This window comes from Macrotis lagotis, chromosome X (genome assembly GCF_037893015.1).
Source record: "Macrotis lagotis isolate mMagLag1 chromosome X, bilby.v1.9.chrom.fasta, whole genome shotgun sequence".
NCBI classification, from domain to species: domain Eukaryota; kingdom Metazoa; phylum Chordata; class Mammalia; order Peramelemorphia; family Peramelidae; genus Macrotis; species Macrotis lagotis.
Window position 1 is genome coordinate 392,480,502 of NC_133666.1, and position 23,024 is coordinate 392,503,525.

The 23,024-nt window shown below is 32.9% G+C and overlaps 1 protein-coding gene across 1 annotated transcript; it reads left to right on the forward strand.

Annotated features, from left to right (window-relative positions):
• The first annotated feature begins 3,063 nt into the window (after positions 1–3,063).
• Positions 3,064–19,720, forward strand: LOC141500953 (fatty acid-binding protein 12-like). Its single transcript, XM_074204558.1, has 5 exons — positions 3,064–3,257; positions 4,724–4,819; positions 16,900–17,072; positions 17,994–18,095; positions 19,576–19,720. Exons 2-5 carry the CDS (start codon positions 4,747–4,749, stop codon positions 19,624–19,626), a joined length of 399 nt encoding a protein of 132 aa, XP_074060659.1. The 5' UTR covers positions 3,064–3,257; positions 4,724–4,746; the 3' UTR covers positions 19,627–19,720.
• The last annotated feature ends 3,304 nt before the right edge of the window (positions 19,721–23,024 follow it).

The window sequence follows — 23,024 nt, forward strand, 5'->3', positions numbered from 1 at the left end:
AGTGTCTGAAGTCAGATTTGAACTCAGAAAAAAAGAATCTTTCTGACTCTAGTTCATCCCCAAATTATTTGAAAGCATCTTATTACGAATACTGCACTTATTGATTATTAAAAGGCTCTTGACTCTCAGTGTCCCAGTCATCCTTGTTCATTTACAATAGATATATAAAATAGATCCAAGTACAGAAAGGATCATAGGATATTGATGCATATATCAAGAACTGTCCTCTGTATAAACACATTACTAATGCAATATCAGGGTGATATCTTTCAGGGAGACAATTTGTTACTTGTGGTTCTGCCTAGCTTTTGAACCATTATCATCTCTCTTAAATAGAACGGTTTAATTTCTAAGTTAAAGAGAGTCAAACTAAATCATCTTATTAATCATGTGATGTATATGGACAACAGGTTATATGTCTCCACTGAAAAAACACATTTAAAAGCTTTTCCATCTTGTAGACTCTTTTTTAATGATATTAAACTGTCATTTGGACGTGATAAAAATAAAATTTATAATGTAGACCAATGAAGACAATTTTCAAGTTTGAATATGGAAGTCATACTGAATTGGTGGATGAATAGGATAGTTAGAAATATCTTGGTCCTGGCAAGGAACATCAAACATATTTATAAAAGATAAAACCACTACAGAGTATATCAGAAGGCTTATTGGCATCCTTAAATAAAATTTTAATAAAAAATATTTAAAGCAATTAATTAATTCCTATGGAGTATCAATGAATATGGTCCCCTTAAGGTCCTGTGTTCTCAAATGTTTCAGTTTGGTGCTGAAAAGGACAGAAAAGTATTTTTACTAAACAGAAAGAATTGTTATCACCTGTTGAGGATGTAAGGTATGACTTGTCTCATAGATGAAGAGTTTGATACCTAAAAGTAGTCAGGAAAAACTTCTAATGCAAACCATTAAGATATATAGCTCCCTGAAGTTCCTTTGATACTAATTTGTTGAAACAGTGAGTAAATTGTGTTGTAGTGATTGAGAAAGGAGCAGTTAATTGACTTTTAATAAAGGACATCATCAGTCTCTTACTTTCCTCTTGCAAAAACTCTTTTCAATGTTTTTTCTTGAATATTCATACAAGGTGATTGAAGGACTATAGGATTTTAAGGTAACTTTGTTAAGAGAAGCAAGAGATTTAAAAATTTCAGTTGGATTTTTATTAGATTTTATTTTCATTGACTGCTTGCTGATTGACAAGAAGAATGGAAAATCATATTTTCTGAACATATTTTAACTATAGAAGTCTAGTAAATGAACAATTAAAAGCATTTATACTATGTCATGTACTTTGTTAAGTTCTGGGGACACAGAAAAAAATACAAAAAAATTCCTTCCTCTCAAGGAGCTATTCATAGTTTAATGGGGGAGATGACATGCAAACTATATATAAGGTCCTTGACTTTTGACTATTCACAGATACCATGTGTGTATATACATACATTTGAATTATAGATACACATATGCATATATATATACACATATAATGATAAATTAGAATTAATCAATAGAAGAAAGGTACTAGCATTCAGAGGACCAAGGAAAGTCTTTGTAGAAGTTGGGATTCTAACTGGGACTTGAGGGAAATCAAGGAAATTGGGAGGGAGAGCATTCTAGGTTTGGAGGTTAGCCAGTGAAAAGTAAGTCAGGAAATGGAGTATCTTGTCTGAGGAATAGCAAGGAAGCCAGGTCTCTGAATCATACAGAATGTGGAACGGGGAGTAAGATACAAGAAGATTGAAAAGACAGAGAGGGGCCAGATTATGAAGTATTTTGAAATACCAGAAAATTTTCTTTATAATCCTAGAGGTAATAGGGGGTCACTAGAGTTTATTAAATGATGGAAGTGGAGATAGTGGTGACTTGGTCAGGTTGTGCTTTAGGAAGATAAACCTGACAGGTGAGTTGAGGATGGACTAGAATAGGGAGTTTCATGGGGCAGGGAGACCCATCTGCAGACTATTGTAGAAGTTCAGGTGTGAGATAAGGTGATGTGGTCTTACACCAGAGTGATGGCAGTGTCAGAGAAGGGGGTATATATGAAAGCAGAAATTACAGGTCTTGGCAAATGAGTGTATATATCTTTATCAATAGAGATTAGATATAGTCAGTCAGTAAACATTCGTTACGTACCATGGTGCTAAATACTGAGATATAAATTGGAAGTTGCATTTAAGTGAAGCAGAGTTGAACAACATCATCAACCATACTTTGAAGTTCAGTGGCAAGACAAGTCAGGGCAACTGGAGAAAAGAACAAGATAGAAAGACAATCCCTGGCTCTTCAAGGAATTTACTATCTGATGTGACAAAGGAAATTGGAAGGTGAGGTGGGGAGGTAGTGGGAATAGGGACATGTTGGAGAATTCCAAAAGAGTAGGTAGAGGACATTAGGAAGAAGGAATGATGAGAAGACAGGCCAGGAAGGTTTTGGACAATCTTTTTTGTTCTTCCTTCCAATCAAAAGGGCAGAGAGTATTGGTGAAAGGTACTTTAGGCTGATTCCAGGCTGAGGAGATTCCTGGGGACATAATCAAGGTATATACAGGAATTTGGCCAGGTGGGAAATGAGGATGGCATGAAAGTTTTGAGGCTAGAAGGCAGTGATGTTCTTGATTGTGATGATGAAGTGAAGAAGAGGGCAAGATTTGGGTGAGTTTTGGATATGTTGAGAAGTTAAAAGTCTATGGAAAATATTGTTTAAAATGTACAGAAGGCAACTAGAACCCTCCTTTCTGAAACCTTTTTTTTAAAAACTACTAGTAAAATTTTTTCCCTTCAGAAAGTCAATTCAGTTCAAGTACATTCAATAAACATTTATTACAAAATAATATAAATATAAGTAAATATCTATTTGATTGAAAGCCTACTAATTGCCACTTTTTTATGAAGCTGAGAATGTTGCATTTTATAAGATGGCTAAAGCACTTGTTTCTGTTCCTCCTCTTTTCACCCTTATTTCACCTCATTAACTCTTCAAGACAGATCACCATTGTGACCTAGGACATAGCAACTGGATAAAAGTCATCACATTCCAGTCGGTTTCCCAGTGCTATTCTTCACTCTGACATGGGAGAGTTCTGAATCAGTGCCCCACTATACAGAAAGTACAAGACAAGAGAAATCAAGGAACTCTCTCAGTCACCACCACAAACATCTACATTCTGCCCACTTTGGTGATTGCTTTCTAACAGAGGAGGGAAATCAGAAATCCTGCAGCTCCTAGATTGTCATAAGATAAGTGCTTCTATTTCTTTGTGCTAAAATAATTTCTAGCAAGATCAAGCTCAAGGGTTGAATGAAACAGCAGAGAATATGGTGCTAGGTAGTTAGACATTGAGGGCTTTACACAAAATAATCATTTTCCATTATTTTAGGATAATTGGAATGAAGTCATTATGAAGAATGCATAAATCTAATTTTAATAGTTTTACACTTCGTTCAATCTTCAGTCAGAGCTGCTAATGAGTATTCAAGTTGATTCAACCCTCTGCTTACCCTCTGGCAGAGGTGTTAATAAGAAATGAAATGGATTAAAGATAGACAACCTTGAGAAACGCAAAGAGAAGCCATAAGGTTTGACAAGCTGCCATCAGTCCTTGAATAAACAAGTATAGATTGTCAAGTTGAACCTTTCCCTTTTCCAACAATTTGACTGTAGAGTAAACATTCTTCTAAATGTCATCAGTTGATGAATATTTCATAATTTCCATTAGATAATTAGAATTTTCTAATTTCCTTCCAAATAGAAAATAAAGAATGTCATGTGAAAAATCAATCTGATAAACAGACCAGACACTAATTATAATAATGCTGCATTTATCATAGCTAGATAGTGCAGTTCTCTTAAGTGAATTTTTTTTTATAAAAATAAAAATTGACCCTTTACTATCAAAATGCTATTTGCATTTTGGATGTTTTTAAATCTTGTCCTACCTCAATTTAGAGTATGCTGAACATAATCTATCTTTTTTTTTTTGGCCACTCCAGACCATTAAGAACATCACATTGTATTATAAAATGATACCCTGTAGGAGGGACAATGATCATATTTCCCAGATTTCCTGAAAGAGTCCTGACTTGGGAAAGAAAATGCTTTTAATGAGGATTTGTTTTAACAACAACAACAACAACAAAAAGAATATTCTTTATCAGGCAATATTTTTATGACTTTTGGCTTGACAATGTTGATACCTTGTATCTACTAACCCCCAAACTTGGAAATTTCCCACACCACTGAATAGTTCCAACTTGTGGTTCTTCTTTTCTCAACCACTCCTATCTCCAACAATAATTGCTATTTTCAGAAGGTATTTTTATTTAGGTATAAAGAGGGCCATTTGCTGCAGCATTAAAACACCCTGGGCTTCCTTCTGACTTCCTCTGTTATGGATGCTGTATCTTGCAGCCTATCAGCAAAAACAAGACAATGTATAATATTCACTACAATGGTCCTTGAGACTTGTGAAACATTGTTCTTGAAAAGTCTTGTTTCTACAAGAGTCTGGTTACTATTTTCATAACTACTTCCTGTTTACAGATGACTTTTTGCTTCAGATAGTATTAGAAAAGTCAATTATGTACATAGTGAGATTTGCCCCACTTTCTCCTTGGTAGTATTATCAAAGCAGTATCATAGTTATTTGCTAATAATTACTCAATTGATATAATACAGTTTAATACCTTTTCTTTCCTTTTTTTAAGAATCAACTTGTTCTCTGACAAAATGGTTGATCACCTCCTGGGAACATGGAAATCAACTTCTTGTGAAAATTTTGATGACTATATGAAACAACTGGGTGAGTCAAGTTTTGTTGTTCATATATTCAATTACTGAAGATGGTATCCACTGCAACACAGTGCCAAATGTACTCAAAATTTGGATTCATTGTGAATTTCTAATTCTCATTTCTCAGTAATAACAAAATCAAATATTAATGAATATTTATTATATATGACACTGTCCCCTGTTGGTATTCTCAATAAGTAGAATGTCTTTGCCCTGAACCAATTTTGCTGGGGGGAAAAAAAGAAAAGAAAATTGAATAATAATAAAAGATTTAAAGAACTGAGACAATAATAGAAGAGATTTCACAAGGCACCGAATGATTAATTTTCAAATTAACCATGCAGACAGTAATTACTCTGGAGTTCAGAGATGGCAGAAATAATTTAGACCTTTAAAATGGACCTTGTGATAATGTGGTTTCAAAATGTGGAACATGTAATAGCAATTCTCCAGCTTATCTTTTCTTACAGACTTTGCCCAGGTTTTTAGTGGACACATAATAGCAAGAAGAAACATTCTAATTATCAAACAAATTTTAAAAGTTAAGAGGTTTTTCATTTTTTCCTAATATAAAAGTTTAAGTTTAATCAAGAATTATATTTGTTATTTAGAACTATCACATTTCTGACATGTAAGTGACCTCATATTACTATATAAGAAATGAAATTTTCTAAAGAAATTTTTGTACAGTTAGTCCTCTTTTCAACTTGAAATGCTTTAAAATAAAAATCAAATTGAGCATCTAGGTGATGCAATGGATAGAACAACAGGGAAGACTCATCTTTCTTAGTTAAAATCTTATTTCAGGCATTTACTGTATGACCCTGGACTAGTCACTTACTCTTTTTCCCCCCAAATTTCCTCATTTGTAAAATAAGCTAGAGAGGGAAATGGTAAATCTCTTTCAAGAAAAGCCAGATAGGGTCACAAAGAATTGAACATGACTGAATTGTAACAACAAAAATTAATAGAATTAAGAATAATGCCTTGAACAGAGCTAGCAGTTGTTTGCTAAATTTTAAAAATTCAATTGTGTTCTGATATTAACTTGAAAGGTATTTCACAATTATTGAATTTTTCCACTGTTGCTTTTTATAGGCTTAAAACTTCAAGAAATAATATTTCCAATGATCTGGATTTAGAGAGAGGAAATTCCCTTTTAACTTTGGGTATAATCAAAATCATAATATAACAATGAAGTGTAGGATCATGAAAAGAGTATAGAATGACATTAGGTTGTTAGATGATAACAGAAATGAAATCCAAGGTGGTTCCTGGAATGCTTTATGTGTCTGTTTTAGATCTGGCTGTGGTGGGGCAGGATGTGTGATGTGTGTGCTTGTGCAAATGAAAAGTATGTGTCAATGTAATATGATTTTGTACCAGAAAGAAAGTTACTAGAAGGACATCTGAGATGTTTGCAGAGAAGCATTTTATCTTTCCCAGAGATATATGCTCTAGGTGGTAGATTATCTAGTATAGTTATCTCAAGGTTGAATGAATATTCTTTTATTTTCCTGGCTTCAAGAGTCATTCTGATTTCCCCATCAGCCTTTGTTTTTAAACTGTAAGTTGATTCACGTCTTTAGAATTTTCCTTGGGCATGTGAATACTTTGGAATGTAAACATCCATTTATGTCTGGCTAAAACACTAGTTTTTAATATAGGATTGAGACCTGAATCTACAGTAATACTATCAAATAAGTTTTTCCTTTTACTAAATAATCTATTGATTTATATTCAAAATAAATCTGTAATCTCCTTGTTTTGGGAGTCCCTTCCAGCAATGCAGGTCCCAACTCATCCTATGAGACTCTTGTCTATTTCTTCTTATAAGATCATCAAACATAAGGAGTCTATCTTATGTGCTGGAAGCCTTCCTTGATCTCTCCCCCATCATTACAAAGGTGACAGTGGAATGCTCTTTCTGTCTTTATCCTCTTTCGGTGGACAGCATCTTTTTCTCCTACTCTTTCAAGTTCCTCACTAGTTACATATGGCAGACTGCTTATGCCCACTCTAAAATTATTCTCATGCTATATTCATATTTCATTCTTCAGATACTGCTGAACTCTGTGTCTAGCAGCCAGACAGCAGCACCAGTAGAATGTTGACTTTTAAAAGATGGGCCTTTGTTTCCATGGAGCTTTGCAATTTGTGGAAGATAATATTGTCTATTCTTCTCTTTCTGTTTTACTCATTGTCTATCTGTACTTTTTGTCCAGGAAAATTATACTGATGGGCATGCTAGGTTCTATGGTTGTCTATACAAATGCTTGTCAAAATCTGAGCAATGGATAGTTCATTCAGTAGGTATTTATTGTGTGAATAGTCAGACTAGATTCTTTTGAATGATTACTAATCTCTTCCAGGAGGCTCAGAAATTTCCCGGAACTTTGTAGATTAAAAATGTGATGCAATCAACCCAGGTGTCACTTACATAAAAAGGTCATCCATAGGCACTCACTACCCACACTTGGGATCTGTGCTGGATCTCTTTCACCACAGGTATAAACAACTCTTGGCAACCATGCGTCTTCCTAATTCAATCTTTGCCTGATATTTATGATCAAGAGGTGTTGAAAAGGATTATTTTTATGTGACTCAAAAGTTCTTGAACAATTTCAATGTGAGGAGAGGAAACATCTTGTTGAAAAGAGTCACCTGTGGTATTTTGCTGTACTCAGTCAAATGCTTTTTCATAATCAGTCAACAATGAATATAATGGGATTTTATATTCTCTAAAAATCTTTCAGCTGGGAAATGGTAAAGATGTGATCCATTACTGAATATTGTCTGTTAAAACCTGTTTGTTCCCTATTTACATACTCATTGAAGATGCCTCCAATTTATGTATAGATGATTCCCATAAAGATTTCCTATAGTTGGGAGAGTAAGCATATATATATATCATATATATATTATATATACATATATATATATTATATATATAAATATATATATGTGTGTGTGTGTGTGTGTGTGTGTGTGTGTGTGTGTGTGTCAGTAGTTTTATCACCATCTTATTTGGTATTATCAGTAAGGGTCTGAAATTTTCCCCCACATCTTTGGGGTCTTCCTCTCTTTGAGATACCTTCCAAATTGATCACTTAGCACTCTCATTTTTGCATTACCTCAAGTATATTTGTCCTCTAGGTATACTTGGTCCAGTCTCACATGATGCAATTGCCTATTAGACATCTTGAGCTGAATATCTTACAGACATCTTAAACTTAGCACATCCAAAACTGAACTCATTATCTTTTTCATTAAATATTCCTTGCTTCCAAACTTCCTATAGGTGCATTTTTCCTCTTGTGGGCTTATACTCAGTTTTACTGACTATATTATTCCTGGCAGCAAGCCCCATATACTTTACCTTTCAGAAGATGGTATTACAAACTTTCCATTGGTTGCTAAACTGTTTGATCCTGATTGTGACTCCTTGGTACTTGAATTTTGTTTTTCATGTTGCTATTAGCACTTTTTTGAACCTGGAAGATCTAGGCTTTGAATTATAACGTTTCTAGAAGTTTTCACTTTGAAGTTTCTTTTAGGAGGTAATTAGTGCATTCTTTTTATTTTCACTTTGCCCCCTGTTTCTAAGAGATATATGCAATTTTAAGATTTTTAAAATAGGTTATCTAAACTTTTAATTTTAATTATAATTTTTAGGTAGTCCAGTGATGCTTAATTTTTTTCTCCTTGATTTATTTTTTCAGATTAGTTGGTTTTGCTATCAGATGCTTTAATTTTCTTGTATTTTTTCACTCTTTTGGCTTTATTTTAATATTTATTTTTGTTTCATTGAATCATTGACTTCTGTTTGGTTCATTTTTATTTTTTTGTGATTTTGCTGCTTATGAATAGGTTTGGTACCTCTTTTGCTAAGCTGCTAATTCCTTTTCAAGAATTTCCAGTTTTTATTTCTTTGCCATTTTTTCTTCAACAACTCTCATTTAATTTATTTTTAAAATCTTAATTGTATTTTTCAATTATATGTAATTTTTCAGCATTTATTTTATAAAATTTTGAGTTCCAAATTTTTCTCTTTCCCTGCCTTTCTTTCCCCCTCCTCCAGATAGCAAGCAATCTGATATAGGTTGGACATACACAATCATGTTAAGTATATTTCCATATTAGTCATGTTGTAAAAGAAGAATCAAAACAAAAGGAAAAAATACAATAAAGAAAAGAAACAAAAAAATGAAAATAGTGTATTTTGATTGTCATTCAGACTCCAAAGTTCTTTCTCTGGATGTGGATGGCATTTTCCAACAGAAGACTTCTAGAATTGTCTTTAATCATTTTATGACTAAGAAGGGCTAATTCTATCCTAGTTAATGTAGCTGTTAGTGTGTACAATGTTATCCTGATTCTGCTCATTTCATTCAGCATTAGTTTATGCAAATCTTTCCAGGTTTTTCTGAAATGCTCCTGCTCATCAGTTTTGGAGAACAATAATACTTCATTTTATTCATATACCACAACTTGTTGAGTCATTCCCCAATTTATGGGTATCCCCTCAATTTCTAGTTCTTTGCCACCACAAAAGGTACACGTAAATTATCCCCCCCCTTTATGATCTTTTTGTGATCTTTTTGTGATACAGACCTAGTAGTGGCATTGCTGAATCAAAGGGTATGCACAGTTTTGTAGTTCTTTGGATATAGTTCCAAACTGCTTTCCAGAATGTTTGGATCACTTCACGACTCCATCAACAGTGTATTAGTGTCCCAGTTTTCCCACATCCCCTCCAACATTTATCATTTTTATTTTCTGTCATATTAGCAATCTGATAAGAATGAGTTATTTTAATATACATTTCTTTAATCAATAGTGATTTTGAGCATTTTTTCATATGACTAGATAGATTTAATTTTTTCATCTGAAAGTGGTCTGTTCATATATTGACCATTTATCATTTGGAATAACTTGTGTTCTTATAAATTTGACTCAGTTCTCTATATATTTTAGAAATGAGACTTTAACGTTTTCCTTCTAATCTTGTTTGTATTGTATTGCTTGTGCAAGAACTTTTTGCTTTATGTAATCAAAATTATCCATTTTGCCTTTTATAATGTTTTCTGTCTGTTATTTGATCATAAATTCTTCTCTCCATGTATCTGTCAGGTAAACTATTCATTGCTCTCTTAATAGGCTTATGACATCACCCTTTATGTCTAAATCCTGTACCCATTTTGACCTGATCTTGGTATAGGGTATGAGATGTTGATCTATTCCTGCTTTTGCTAAATTATCTTATAGTTTTCCCAGCAGTTTTTGTCAAATAGTGAAATTCTTATCCCCCAAACTGGATTGTATACCAAACCTATTCCACTGACCTCAAACTCTTTCTTAGCCTGTACTAAATAGCTTTAATGACTGCCACTTTATAATATGGTTTTAGGTCTGGAAGATCTGATCATCTTCCTTAGCATTTTTTTCATTAATTCTCTTGATATTCTTGATCTTTTGTTCCTCCAGATGAATTTTATTATTTTTTCTAGTTGTATAAAATAATTTTTGGGTAGTTTGATTGGAATGACACATAATAAATAGATTGATTTAGATAGAATTGCCATTTTTATTATATTAGTTTGGCTTATGAGCAATTGATATTTTTCAGTTGTTTAGATCTGACTTGATTGTGTGAAAAATGTTTTGTAATTGGGTTCACTTAGTAACTGGGTTTGTCTTGGCAGGAAGACTCACAGATATTTTGTATTGTGTATGGTATTTTAAGTGGAATTTCTTTTTCTATCTCTTGCTGCTGGAGTTTGTTGGTAATATGTAGAAATGTTCATGACTTATGTGGATTGATTTATATCCTGCTGCTTTACTAAAGTAATTGTTTCAAGTAGTTTTTTAGTTGATTCTCTAGGATTCTCTTAAATATACCATCCTATCATCAATAAAGAGTGAGAGTTTTGTTTCCTCTAGCCTATTCCTTCAATTTTTCATTCTTTTATTGCTAAAGCCAACATTTCTAGTAAAATATTGACTAATAGTGGTGATAACAGTCATCCTTGTTTCACCCTTGATCTTACTGCAAATGCTTCTAGCTTTTCTCTGTTACATATAATGTTTACTGATGGTTTTAGATAGAAACAATTGATCATTTTTAAGGAAAATGCCATTGATTCTTATGCTCTCTAGGGTTGTTTAATAGGAATGTGTGTTGTATTTCATCAAAAATTTTTTGCAACATCTTTGTATTTCATCAAAAATTTTTGCAACATCTTTTGAGATAATCATATGATTTCTGTCATTTGTTATTGATATGGTCAATTATGTTGGTAGTCTTCGTAATATTGAATGAGGTCTGCATTCCTGGTATAAATACTATCTGGTTTTAGTGTATTATCCTGCTCATAAATTGCTGTAATCTTTTTGTTAAAATTTTATTTAAAATTTTTGCATCAATAATCCTTAGGGAAATTAAATTGGTCTATAATTTTCGCTCTCTGTTTTAGCTCTTCCTGGTTTAGTTATATTAGCACCATATTTGTATCATAAAAGGAATTTGGTAGGATTCTTTTGCCTATTTTTACAAATAGAGTCTATAGAATTAGAATCAATTGTTTTTTAAATATTTGGTAGAATATATTTGTGAATTAATTTTTTTATTAGGAAATATTTTCTTAGAAAGTTTAGTATAATTTGTTCAATTTCTTTTTCTAAAATGGGGCCTTTTAAGTATTTTACCTCCTGTTAATCTAGGCAATTTATATTTTTGTAAATATTTGTCCATTTCAATTAGATTGGCAAATTTATTGGCATACAGTTGGGCAAAATAGCTCCTAATTATTGATTTAATTTTCTTTTATTTAGTGGTGGATTCACTTTTTCATTTTTGATACTGGTATTTTGACTTTTCTTTTCTTTTTAAAAACAAATTAACCAAAGTTTTATTTATTTTATTGTCTTTTCATGAAACAAACTTTAATTTTTATCTGTTAGTTTAATAACTTTCTTACTTTCAATTTTATTAATCTCTTATTTGATTTTCTGAATTTCTAATTTGGTATTTAATGGGGATTTTAATTTGTTCTTTTTCTAGGTTTTTTTTAGTTGCATGCCAAATTCATTGAGCTCCTTTTTCTTCAATTTATTCATGTAAGCATTTAAAGATATAAAATTTCCTCTAAGAACTGCTTTGGGCCACCTCATTTCTGGAGGGAAGGTGTGGGATGTCCCTATTGCCACTTTCTTGGGGTTATTCCATGATCCAGGGACAGGCTTGGAGTTTTCAGTGTTTTCCTTTTTTTTTCAAATTAAATTAAATTAAATTTTAATTTAATATCACCATTTGGTCAATTTTTAAGATCATCAGGAAAAAAGAAAAAAACCTATATATTCTAAAGTATTTATAGTAGCTTTCTATGAGGTATCAAAGAACTGGAAAATACAGGAATGCCCATCAAATGAGGAATGGTTTAAGATGATGTGGTATATAATTATGATAGAAAACTACCATGCTTTAAGAAATGATGATCTCAATGATTTTAGAAAAACATAAATAGATTTGAACAAATTAATGAAACATTGTATTCAATAACAGCAATATATTTTAAGAATGAGTTTGTGCAGATTATTTTGAATATGCAAATTAACTAAGGAGGATATATGAAGAAAGATGTTATCTGTATTCAGAGAAAGAACTGATAAATAGAAGTATATATAGAATAACTTTGCACCCATTTATCTATTTAGGTCTAATGATAGCCATCCCTGGGGGGGGGGAGGAAGAAAAATGATATTTATATGATAATTTTGTTGCATTTTTTGAAAGAAATAGCAAATTGTACATAGTAGATTTGAAGTTATGTACATCCTTTTTTCATCAATTAAAAATCAAATTTGAAAAAAATTATTTTATTTTATATTTATTAACTAAAACAAACATTTTAATAATAGTATAATAAAAAAGTTGCTGCACAAGAAACTGCAAATCTATACATCTTGCTATTCCTTTTAAAATATAATAAAGTTAATCTGTAAATTTCCTTTTTTTCTCTACCCCCTGCCCCACTATAGAAATGGCTACCATTAGATTAGATTAAAAACTGTAAATATATATGTAAAATCATTCTATACACACTCCTATTTATCACTTCCTTCTCTTCTTTCATATGTCCTTCATAGTTAATTTGGGTATTTATAATAGTCAAAATGAATTAATTGCTCAAAATTGTTCTTTAAACAATTTTACTGTTACTTTATGCAATGTTCTCTTGGTTCTACTCATTTCAAACTTCATTATTTTGTGCAAAATATTTAATAGTTAATGTGTAGACAGAGCCAATATAATAAAAATAACAATTTTACCTTAACTAACTTATATATTCAATATCATCCCAGTTAAATAACCAAGAGATTATTGAACTGGAAAAAATAACAAAAATTATTTGGAGGAACAAAAAGTCAAAGAGTATCAAAGAAACTAATGAAAAAAATAAAGGAAGGTTTAATAGTACCAGATCTTAAACTATATTTTAAGCAGTAATTATCAAAACTGTCTGGTATAGGATAAGAAATAGAAAGTCATATCAGTAAAACAGAGTTAGACATACAATTTATAGCAACAAATAAATATAGTAACCTTGTTATTTAACAAGTGTAAAAACTTAAGATTTTGGCATAAGAATTCATTATTTGGCAAAAATTATTGGGAAAACTGGAAATCAAACTGGCAGAAATTGGCATAAATCTTTCAAAGTTTTCAAAGTCTATTCACCCTCTCTGGTCAGAACTCTGCAAGTTTCTGAACTCAATTTGAATCTAAGCAACTGCTGACTACTGTTCGATTCAACAGAAATTAGCTTCTCATTGGTTTGGGATTTGTGCCCTAATTATTCTTCTGTAGACTGGACTAGGTATTAGAAGTAAGACTCTGGACTTACTCCAGGACTTTCCTATCTGGCACCAGTTATACCTGATAACAGATGAATTATAGACACAGGGTCCCTTCTCAAGCTGTTCTGAATTTTTTATTTGAATAGTCGAACAAAACTATCATTTAGCACTTGAGTCCCAATTGGTATCCCACAATAGGGGTGGTGGTATCCCACTATGAGCTTGGTTGTACTCTGTATGGGTCTGGAACTCTCTCTTGCCGTGATTCATTATTTCCCCCTGGGTACTGGCAGGCTATCTACATGCCAACTCTGAACCAGATCTGTTTCTAGTGTTTGCAGACCTCAGTCTTGGATTAGAAAAATAACAAATTGTGACTTTTTTCTGGATTTCCTTGTCAAGATTACATCTGATGCATTTTACAAATCTGTTTGGAGAAATATTTTGGAGGGGGGGGATTATTGGATTTCTTCCTGCCTCTCTGCCATTTTGAATCTGCCCCACCTTTCCTTCTCTGTATTTTTTTTTAAAGGATTTTGCAAGGCAATGGGATTAAGTGGCTTGCCCAAGGCCACACAGCTGGGTAATTATTAAGTGTCTGAGGCTGAATTTGAACTCAGGTACTCCTGACTCCAGGGCTGGTGCTCTATCCACTGCACCACCTAGCCACCCCTCCTTCTTTGTCTTTTTAATGATGAAATTATCATTACAGAAAGTCAATTAACTGGCTACTTTTGAGAGCAATCCAGAAGAAGCTCAGCTATCTGAAGTCTTTCTTCAATACTCTGTTACATTGTAACACCATGCAAGGCTTGTGATTTGTTTTCTGAGTTTTCCATGCTATTTTTCTTATACAGTTTTCTCACCTTTAGGACCTTGAATCATCCTCGAATGCTTTTAAGATGGTGTTATCTTTAATATGAATTTTCCTTATGTATTTGATTAAGTTTAACATTCTTCCTAATTTCATATCTTGTATTCCAATACCATGTTCTCATAGAGGACATCAGGTACTAAAGTGTGATCAAATGTATAAGTTTTGCTGTCATTACTCAAAAGAATAGATCACTATAGAAATGCTATAGATCTATTTGTTTTCTTCCTTCTAGTTTTACCTTAGAATACTTTGGCTTAATTGGGTTTCATGCTAAGCATTTTAGAGTTTTATTTTCCTTTCCATTTCTTCTTATCACTCAATCTTCTATTGAGTCTTTCAAAAAATTTTTGTAACTGAACTTAAATTGTATGCCAAGATTTTGAAGAAAGCATACCAGGTAAGCATAAAACCAAGGTGAGGTCAAAAACTTTCTTCTTAAAGACTCTTGGACAAATATAATAAAAATACACAGTTGTTCATTAGGTAGACAATTAAATCACCAATTAAGAAGACAAATTATTAATATTCCTAAATGTTCTCTTTAGCCTCTTTCTATTTGTCTTTCTATTTGTCAAGGAGAACAAGTCTTTGCTAGCTTTGGGAAATCTGGAAACCTGGCTTCCTCACTATTGCAATTATTTATACAAGTTAAACATTCCTTCAAAATGTCAATAATTTGAGTCAATGTATTTTTATTCATCTTCTATTTTCAGAACTATATTTCATATAGGTCTAAATTGAACTACTGTAAATGAACAGAGTATTTTTCTCATATTTATCCTTCTAATTTTGTGTTAAATATCAAACCTTTCCTTTAACTGGTAGATAATATGACTGACTAGAAACACTTAATTCTAAAATGTGGAAACATTTAGGTTACTTGTGGGTCTTTGTCTATTAAGAGAATCAATTTCATGGGTGGGAGAGGCAGCTAGGTGGTGCAGTGGATAGAGCACCAGCCCTGGATTCAGGAGTACCTGGGTTCAAATCTGGCCTTTAGACACTTAATAATTACCTAGCTGTGTGGCCTTGGGCAAGCCACTTAACTCCATTTGCCTTGCAAAAACCTAAAAAAACCAACCAAACAAAAAAAAATTTCATTGGTGGGAGGGAATTTCCATTTATTTATGTTTTGCCACTTAACACCATTTGCCTTGCAAGAACCTAAAACAAACAAACAAAAATTTCATTGGTGGGAGGGAATTTCCATTTATTTATGTCTTGCTATTTGAAATCTCTAACGCATTCTCTTTTCTTGAAGAAAGCATTTATGAGATACAAATATGATCTTTTAAAATAATCTATAAGCCTTTGTCTTCTTTCATTCCTTTATCCTCAGCATGTTTTTTGTCGTTTCTCCCCTGTGCCCTCTTTCATAATGAAGTCATTGATTATCACAGTGTATTTCAACTTGGTTTCAAGGGCTTCTCAGATTCTTGAGTTCCTCTATCTCCTTAACCTCATCACATGATTATTCTTACTATTTCCTTTATTTGTTTCTTTGAGGAGAACTTGAGAGACATTTATCTATTTATCTTCAATTTCTTTACACCTACCAATTTTATTTACAATGAGTATCATTTTCAATGTTTCAACTACTCTAGTAGTTTATCAAATTATTTGTAATTGAATAAAAACTCACATTTTAAAGTTTCAGAGGGTAGTATTTGTTGATAGTGTGAAAATTACATTTTTTACCATTTTGCAGTATTTCTGTACTCCTCCATGATCATTGCAGAAATGGAAGGATATTGTGCAAAAATTGAGGATCTCCATGGCTTTTTATTTATTTAATTATTAAAGAATATGATCAAAGAACTAGTGACCAAGCTCATGTCAGGGAGTCTCTCTAAACTTAGCTGGACAAGTTTTTGATTAGAGCGTATATCTTGTTGCCAAGATGATATTATAAGCCTTGGTATGATCTGCCTCATCTTAAGCTTTATTGGCATATATACTTTGAAACCAAAAGGTCACTTCCTGGTCATAATGAAGTCTTGGATAAAGGACTTTATGGAGATTTCTACACTTGCTTTCACAAAGTCAATCATTTAAGTTCAGGAAGCTGAAGATTTGTGTGACTTGGACATAATTTTTGCATCTTAAGGGCATTCATGAATGTTTCAGGGGTTTGGGAGTCAATTGGTAGCATTTTCTCAGGTCATTGAGAGACATTATTTCTTCTTCTGGAGCATTTTGATATTTGGTGTCATGAAAGAAGACAATTCTTCAGGTGTTAACCAATGAAATCCATCCATTTAAAGCATAAATTCTCTGATAATAAGATGTTGGGCAGTTCAAGGGAATCCTTACAACAACAATATGGAGACTGGTTCCTTTTGTTTGGTTTCTAGGAATGGGATTAGCTACCAGGAAGCTGAGAAGTCTGACTAGACCTGTTATGACCATTAGTTCAGAAGGGGATTTGATTACCATCAAGACCAAAAGTATCTTTAAAAATGATGAGATCTCTTTTAAACTGGGAGAAGAGTTTGAAGAAACCACACCAGATGACCGAAAAGCCAAGGTGAGATCAAAAACTTTCTTGGACAAATATACAGATGTCTATTAAGTGGACAATTAAGTAATCAATTAAGAAGACAAACTATTAATACTAATGCTCGCCCAGATTATAATTCTTAGATAATAGTATTCACATTCTTTTTTCTGCTATTTTGCAGCAGCTCTTTATTCCTAGAAAATTATGCTGAATAGAATGAGTTGATAAACTTGGTTGAAGGCACAAGACTGTAGAATAGTATGCTCTGAGATAATACAAACATCTTATAATATGTTCTAATAATATTATTTAATATGTAATTAATAGAAATTATAGTATTTCAATAAGAATAGAATTTAAATATGGGAGAGCTCAAGGCTGATGAAATTGAATAATGTGGAGAGTTAAAGAGGATAATGACAACTTCGTTTATTTTTGTGATAGGGAAAGTGGAATGTGTGACTATGAGAGACAGAACAGTGTGATGGAAATTATACTGGTATTGGAATCAAAGGGACTAGGTTCAAATCTAGCTGCTGTTCTTATTGTGTCTGCAACCCTGAGTAATTCACTGAACCTCTCTGGACCTCAGTCTCTTCATCTGTAAAATGATGAAATAGTTTATCTTCAATGTCCCTTCTGGATCTAAGATCTTTTCTCCCTGTTAGCTCTGGGAAATGGGAGTTAAAATTTAAAGATACTTATATTTTAAAATATTAAATTTTATTTGTGGATCTTTAAAGAGACTATGGCAAAGCACTATACCTTAGTTATTAAGGATTACTCTGCCCAAATGTCCTCCAATGAATTATGAAAGAATTTTGAGAATTCCTTTTATTTATTTAAAATAATGAAGAATCACAGAGAATTTATAGCAGATGACTAAGACTTGAGGTCTGTAGGACTCTTGGGACTGGGTGTTTGGTATCTTTGTTTTGTCTTCTTCAGAGTATTGTAACCTTGGACAGTGGTTCTTTGACTCATGTGCAGAATTGGGATGGCAAAGAGAATACCATAAAAAGAAAGCTGGTGGATGGGAAAATGGTGGTGGTAAGTTGTTTTCTATGACAAACATGGTGTTAGTATGAATGAAGTCTCTGTGGAACATATCATTCTAAAATGACAGAAAATTTCTGTTTTCCTTTATGAGAGATTTATGTGAATAATGAATTATTGAATGTTTAGTGAAAAAAAGAATTATGGTAGTTAAGTAAATATATGAGAGCTGTAAATGTTATTAAATATTGATAAAGGCAAAAACATCATTAAGAATCTATAACTTGATTTTCAGTTATAAATCTAAAAAGGAAAGCCCTTTATAATTTTTCTTGTGACAGTATCCTGCACTCTTCCAGAAAATGCAGTACAAAGATGATTTTCCCTTGTGTGTTTCTTGTTTCCTATGGATTCACATTAGGAAAATCATCTGACCTGAGTCTATTTCTTTTCATAAAACATTAGTCAATAAGCAAAATAGTTTTGTCCTTTTATTGATAAATGATGTGTATGCATTTGAGTATATATGGATGGAATAACAAAAAGTACATGTGCTTCACTGTAATGAACTTTGAAAAATGGAAAACAAGCATTTTGATTATCCAGAGATACTTTCATGCTTTCATACTTTCAAAAGTGCATTCTTTTCAAAAGTCCCAGCCAAAAATAATGGGATTAAAAAAGAACCATCAGGCACAAACAGTTAACAAATGGATACTACAGTTCTATTCCTATCTCTATTTCTCTCTCCCCTTCCTTTCTCTCTCTCTCTCTCTCTCTCTCTCTCTCTCTCCATCCATATATATATATAATATATGTATACATATGTTTATAAGTAATTTATGTAGTGCTTTAAGATTTGTAAAGCATTTTACAAATGTTATCTCATTTTATCATTACAAAAAACCTGTGAAGCATATACTATTATTATTATTTCCATTTTACAGATGAAGGAACTGGGACATGTAGAAGTTAAGTGATTTGCCCAGGGTCTCACAATTAATAAATGCCTGCAGTCTAATTCAGCTTGTTTTTCCTGACTCCAGGTCCAACAGTCTATCCACTGTGCCACCAGTTGGCCTATAAGCATACACATATACCAATGTGGTACATGGATGTTGTATAATTACATGCATGTATGTAACATACATACATATACACATGTGCCTGTTATACACATCAATGTGGGATGTATTATATTAAATTTATAAACAATAAATATATATACCTATTTATTATATATATATAGAGATGCATTTTATATGTGTATATGTATGTTTGTCTATTATACATAACAATGTTTTATGTGTATATGTGTGTATGCAATCCCACTTAATGTATTCAAATCCTTTCTCATCCTCACTGTCCCTGTACCCCCCTGAGCCATTTACCTGCTTTAGTACCTCCAGGCAAAAACCATAAAATACAAAGGAGTTGCCTTCCCTAAATTATAGCTCTAGTTTTTTCAAGAATGACTATGTATTTATATATGCACATATACATATATTTGTTTAAAATCTCTTTTGTTTTTTAGGAAAGTGCCATGAATGATGTTACCTGCACTCGAATATATGAGAAAGTGTGAAGAAACAATCTCAAGCCACCCACAAACATGAAACAATGGCATCCAAATTTCTGGGGGCATTTCAATAAACCTCCAAAGCAAAATGTTATTACAATTAATGTCACTTTAACTCTAAACCAGCATTAACAACTTTGGTTACTGGGTCACATTTCCCTATAGTCAAATATTTTGAATGGTTATAAATAAAACAGAAGTCAGGCTGCTATAACCTCCTTCAGCCCAGGATGGATGAAAAAAACACCATTCTAGAGTAATTTCAACTTTGATCAGTTTGACCCTGGAGGGGAAGTATTAGAATGTTTTCTAAAGTGGTCCTTCGTCAGTCAGGAAAATTCAATATAATCTATGGCAGAATGGAAAAGTAATGCTGATTTTTTTTTTAAACAAGTGGAGACACAGTCTTCAAAGAATGTACTAGAGGTATATGAGGGGAAGCAAGGAAGATTTTCAAAATATACCTATGAACTGAAAGTTGGACATGATCCAAGAATGTTTTGGGGGGGAGAAAACACAACTACTTATAATAAAAGCTTTTAGGAGAAGAGAACTTTGTTCTATTATTTAAAAAAATAGAATTATATATATATATACAAACAGCTTTCAAAATAAACTCATTTTGCAAATAAGTAGTATTTATAAAATACTGAAATGGAATTAATATGGTAGTCTACAAAATTTGTTGTAGTTTAGGTTGTTTATACTGTAATCGACTCTTGGCTACAAGAGCAGATTTATGAAATTTTGCCTTTATAATTTTGTTTTTAGAAGAGTAGTTATGAAATAACTTCCAATTAGAGAGTATGACTTTAAGAATGAGGTTAACCTCCTAGCCAGGAGCTAAGAAGATCAATCTCTTCTGTCTGGCTCCCATTGAGCTGTCATTCCACAAAGGTGACAATGGATCACCCAGCAAAACAGGTATTCATGAAAAATAATGTTAAATCTGACATGTTTTTTAAAATAATAATTTTTTTTAAAAAGTCATAATTTCAGAATTAGCCACATAGTTAAACTAAAGACTAAAGTAGAAATAAGGTCAGAGTAGGATACAACTGACTAGCAGGAGCTCTTGCTCCTGGAACATTGTTCTATATAAAACCCAAGTTAACATTCAACTTGACTATTTAAAGTCATCCTCATGGTCATAAGGATAGGCACTGCAGATATGGAAGACACTGGCAGCTTTCGTGGTCATCTTGCTGTCACAGTATTATTATTACCATTCTCATCACCTTCTACTTCTTGAGAATCTCCCAAACTCTTGCCATAGTCCCTTATGTGAAAACCTCTGCCCTCCAGTCCCAGGGCTGACCTCAAGGTAGTTTCCTCTTTTTTGATACTGGGGAGAATTACAAATTCCATATATGTAATAGTGACTATCCTGGCCCCCCAGTACTAGTAGTCCTGGTATGTTATTTTTCACCCCACTCACTCCCAGGGTAGCAGTTTGGTGGGGAATCCAGTCTCTCTCTGCCATTGACTTTAGTTCCCACTCATAGAATTCCTCCAATTCTAGCAGTCCCCAGTTGCATTTAACCATTTGACAGATAACTTTTTACAAAAGAATAATTACTTCAAAGGAAGAACAACAAATATATAAACATCTTTACCAATATCTGGGGACATAATCCCATAATCAATCTATAGGGAGAAGAGGAGTATTAGGTTTAACAGTTTACCTTGGTTCTTATGTAGTTCAGTCCCACCAAGTTCCAAGTCCACAGCCCTACTTTGGGATCAAAGCATCAGTATTTTGACTTTTCAGAAATTCCCTACCAGACTAGAGGCAACATTTGGTCTTGAATCCTGCCTCCAAGGTTGTCATGTTTTAAGAACCTAGGTCAGCAAAAAGTCCGGTATTGGGATTAAAAAAAAAACTCTTCGATAAATCTGTTGGGAAAAGTGGAAGTTAATATGGCAGAAACTTGGGTTAGACCAACACCTCACACCCTATACCAAGATAAGATCAAAATGGGTACAGGATTTAGACATAAAAAACAATACTATAAGCAGGACCTGTCGGATCTATGGTCTAAGCAGTTTATGGCTAAGAAAGAGATGGAGAACATCACTAAAAACAAACTAGATGATTTCAATTACATTTGCACAGACAAAACCACTGTAACCAAGATCAAAAAAAATGTAGTAAATTGGGAAACAATTTTTACAACCAGTATTTCTGACAAAGGACTCATTTCTAAAATAAACAGAGAACTGAGTCATTTTTTTTAAAAAACAAGCCATTCCCCAATTGACAAATGGTCAAAGGTTATGCAAAGGCAGTTTACAGCTGAGGAAATCAAAGTGATCCATTGTCATATGAAAAATTGCTCCAAATCACTACTTATCAGAGAAATGCAATTAAAGCATCTCTGAGTTCCCAATTCATACCTCTCAATCTGGTCAATATGACCAGAAAGGACAATGGTCAATGTTGGAAGGGATGTGGGAAATCTGGGACACTAATAAATTGTTGGTGGATCTGTGAACTCATTCAACCTTTCTAGAGAGCAATTTAGAATTATGCCCAAAGGGCAATAAAATGTGCATACCTTTTGATCCAGCAATATCACTACTGGGTCTGTACCCTGAGGAGATAATGTAAAAGAGTACAAACATCACTTGTACAAAAATATTCATAGCAGCCCTCTTTGTGGTGACAAAGAATTGGAAATTGAATGAATGTCCATTGTGATTGGGGAATGACTTAATATACTGTGGTATATGTATGTGATGGAACACTACTGTTCTAATAGAAACCAGGAGAGATGGGAAATCAGGGAAACCTGGAAGGATTTACATGAACTGATGCTGAGGGAGATGAGCAGAACCAGAACAACATTCTACATCATAACAGCAACATGGGGGAGATGATCAACCTTAATGGATTTGCTCATTTCATCAGTGCAACAATCAGACACAATTTTGGCATATCTGTGATGGAGAATACCATCTGTATCCAGAGAAGGAACTGTGGAGTTTGAACAAAGACCAAAGACTATTGCCTTTAATTTAAAACAACAACAACAACAACAACAACGTTATCTTATTATGCAGCTTTGCTATCTCTTATACTTTATTTTTTCCCTTAAGAATATGATTTTTTTCTCATCACATTCAACTTAGATCAATGTATACCATGGAAACAATGTAAAGACTAACAGACTGCCTTCTGTGGGGGGGTGGGGGGAGGGAAGTGAGATTAGGGAAAAAAACTGTAAAATTCAAAATAAATAAATTAACTTAAAAAAAAAGAACCTAGGTTAAGGACTCTACCACCAGCACCAAGATTTGTAGAAGATGAACAAAAGAAATCCTTAACAAAGTGTCAAGTCCATTTTTTTTGGCAAGGCAGTGGGGTTAAGTGACTTTCCCAAGGTCACACATTTAAGTGATTC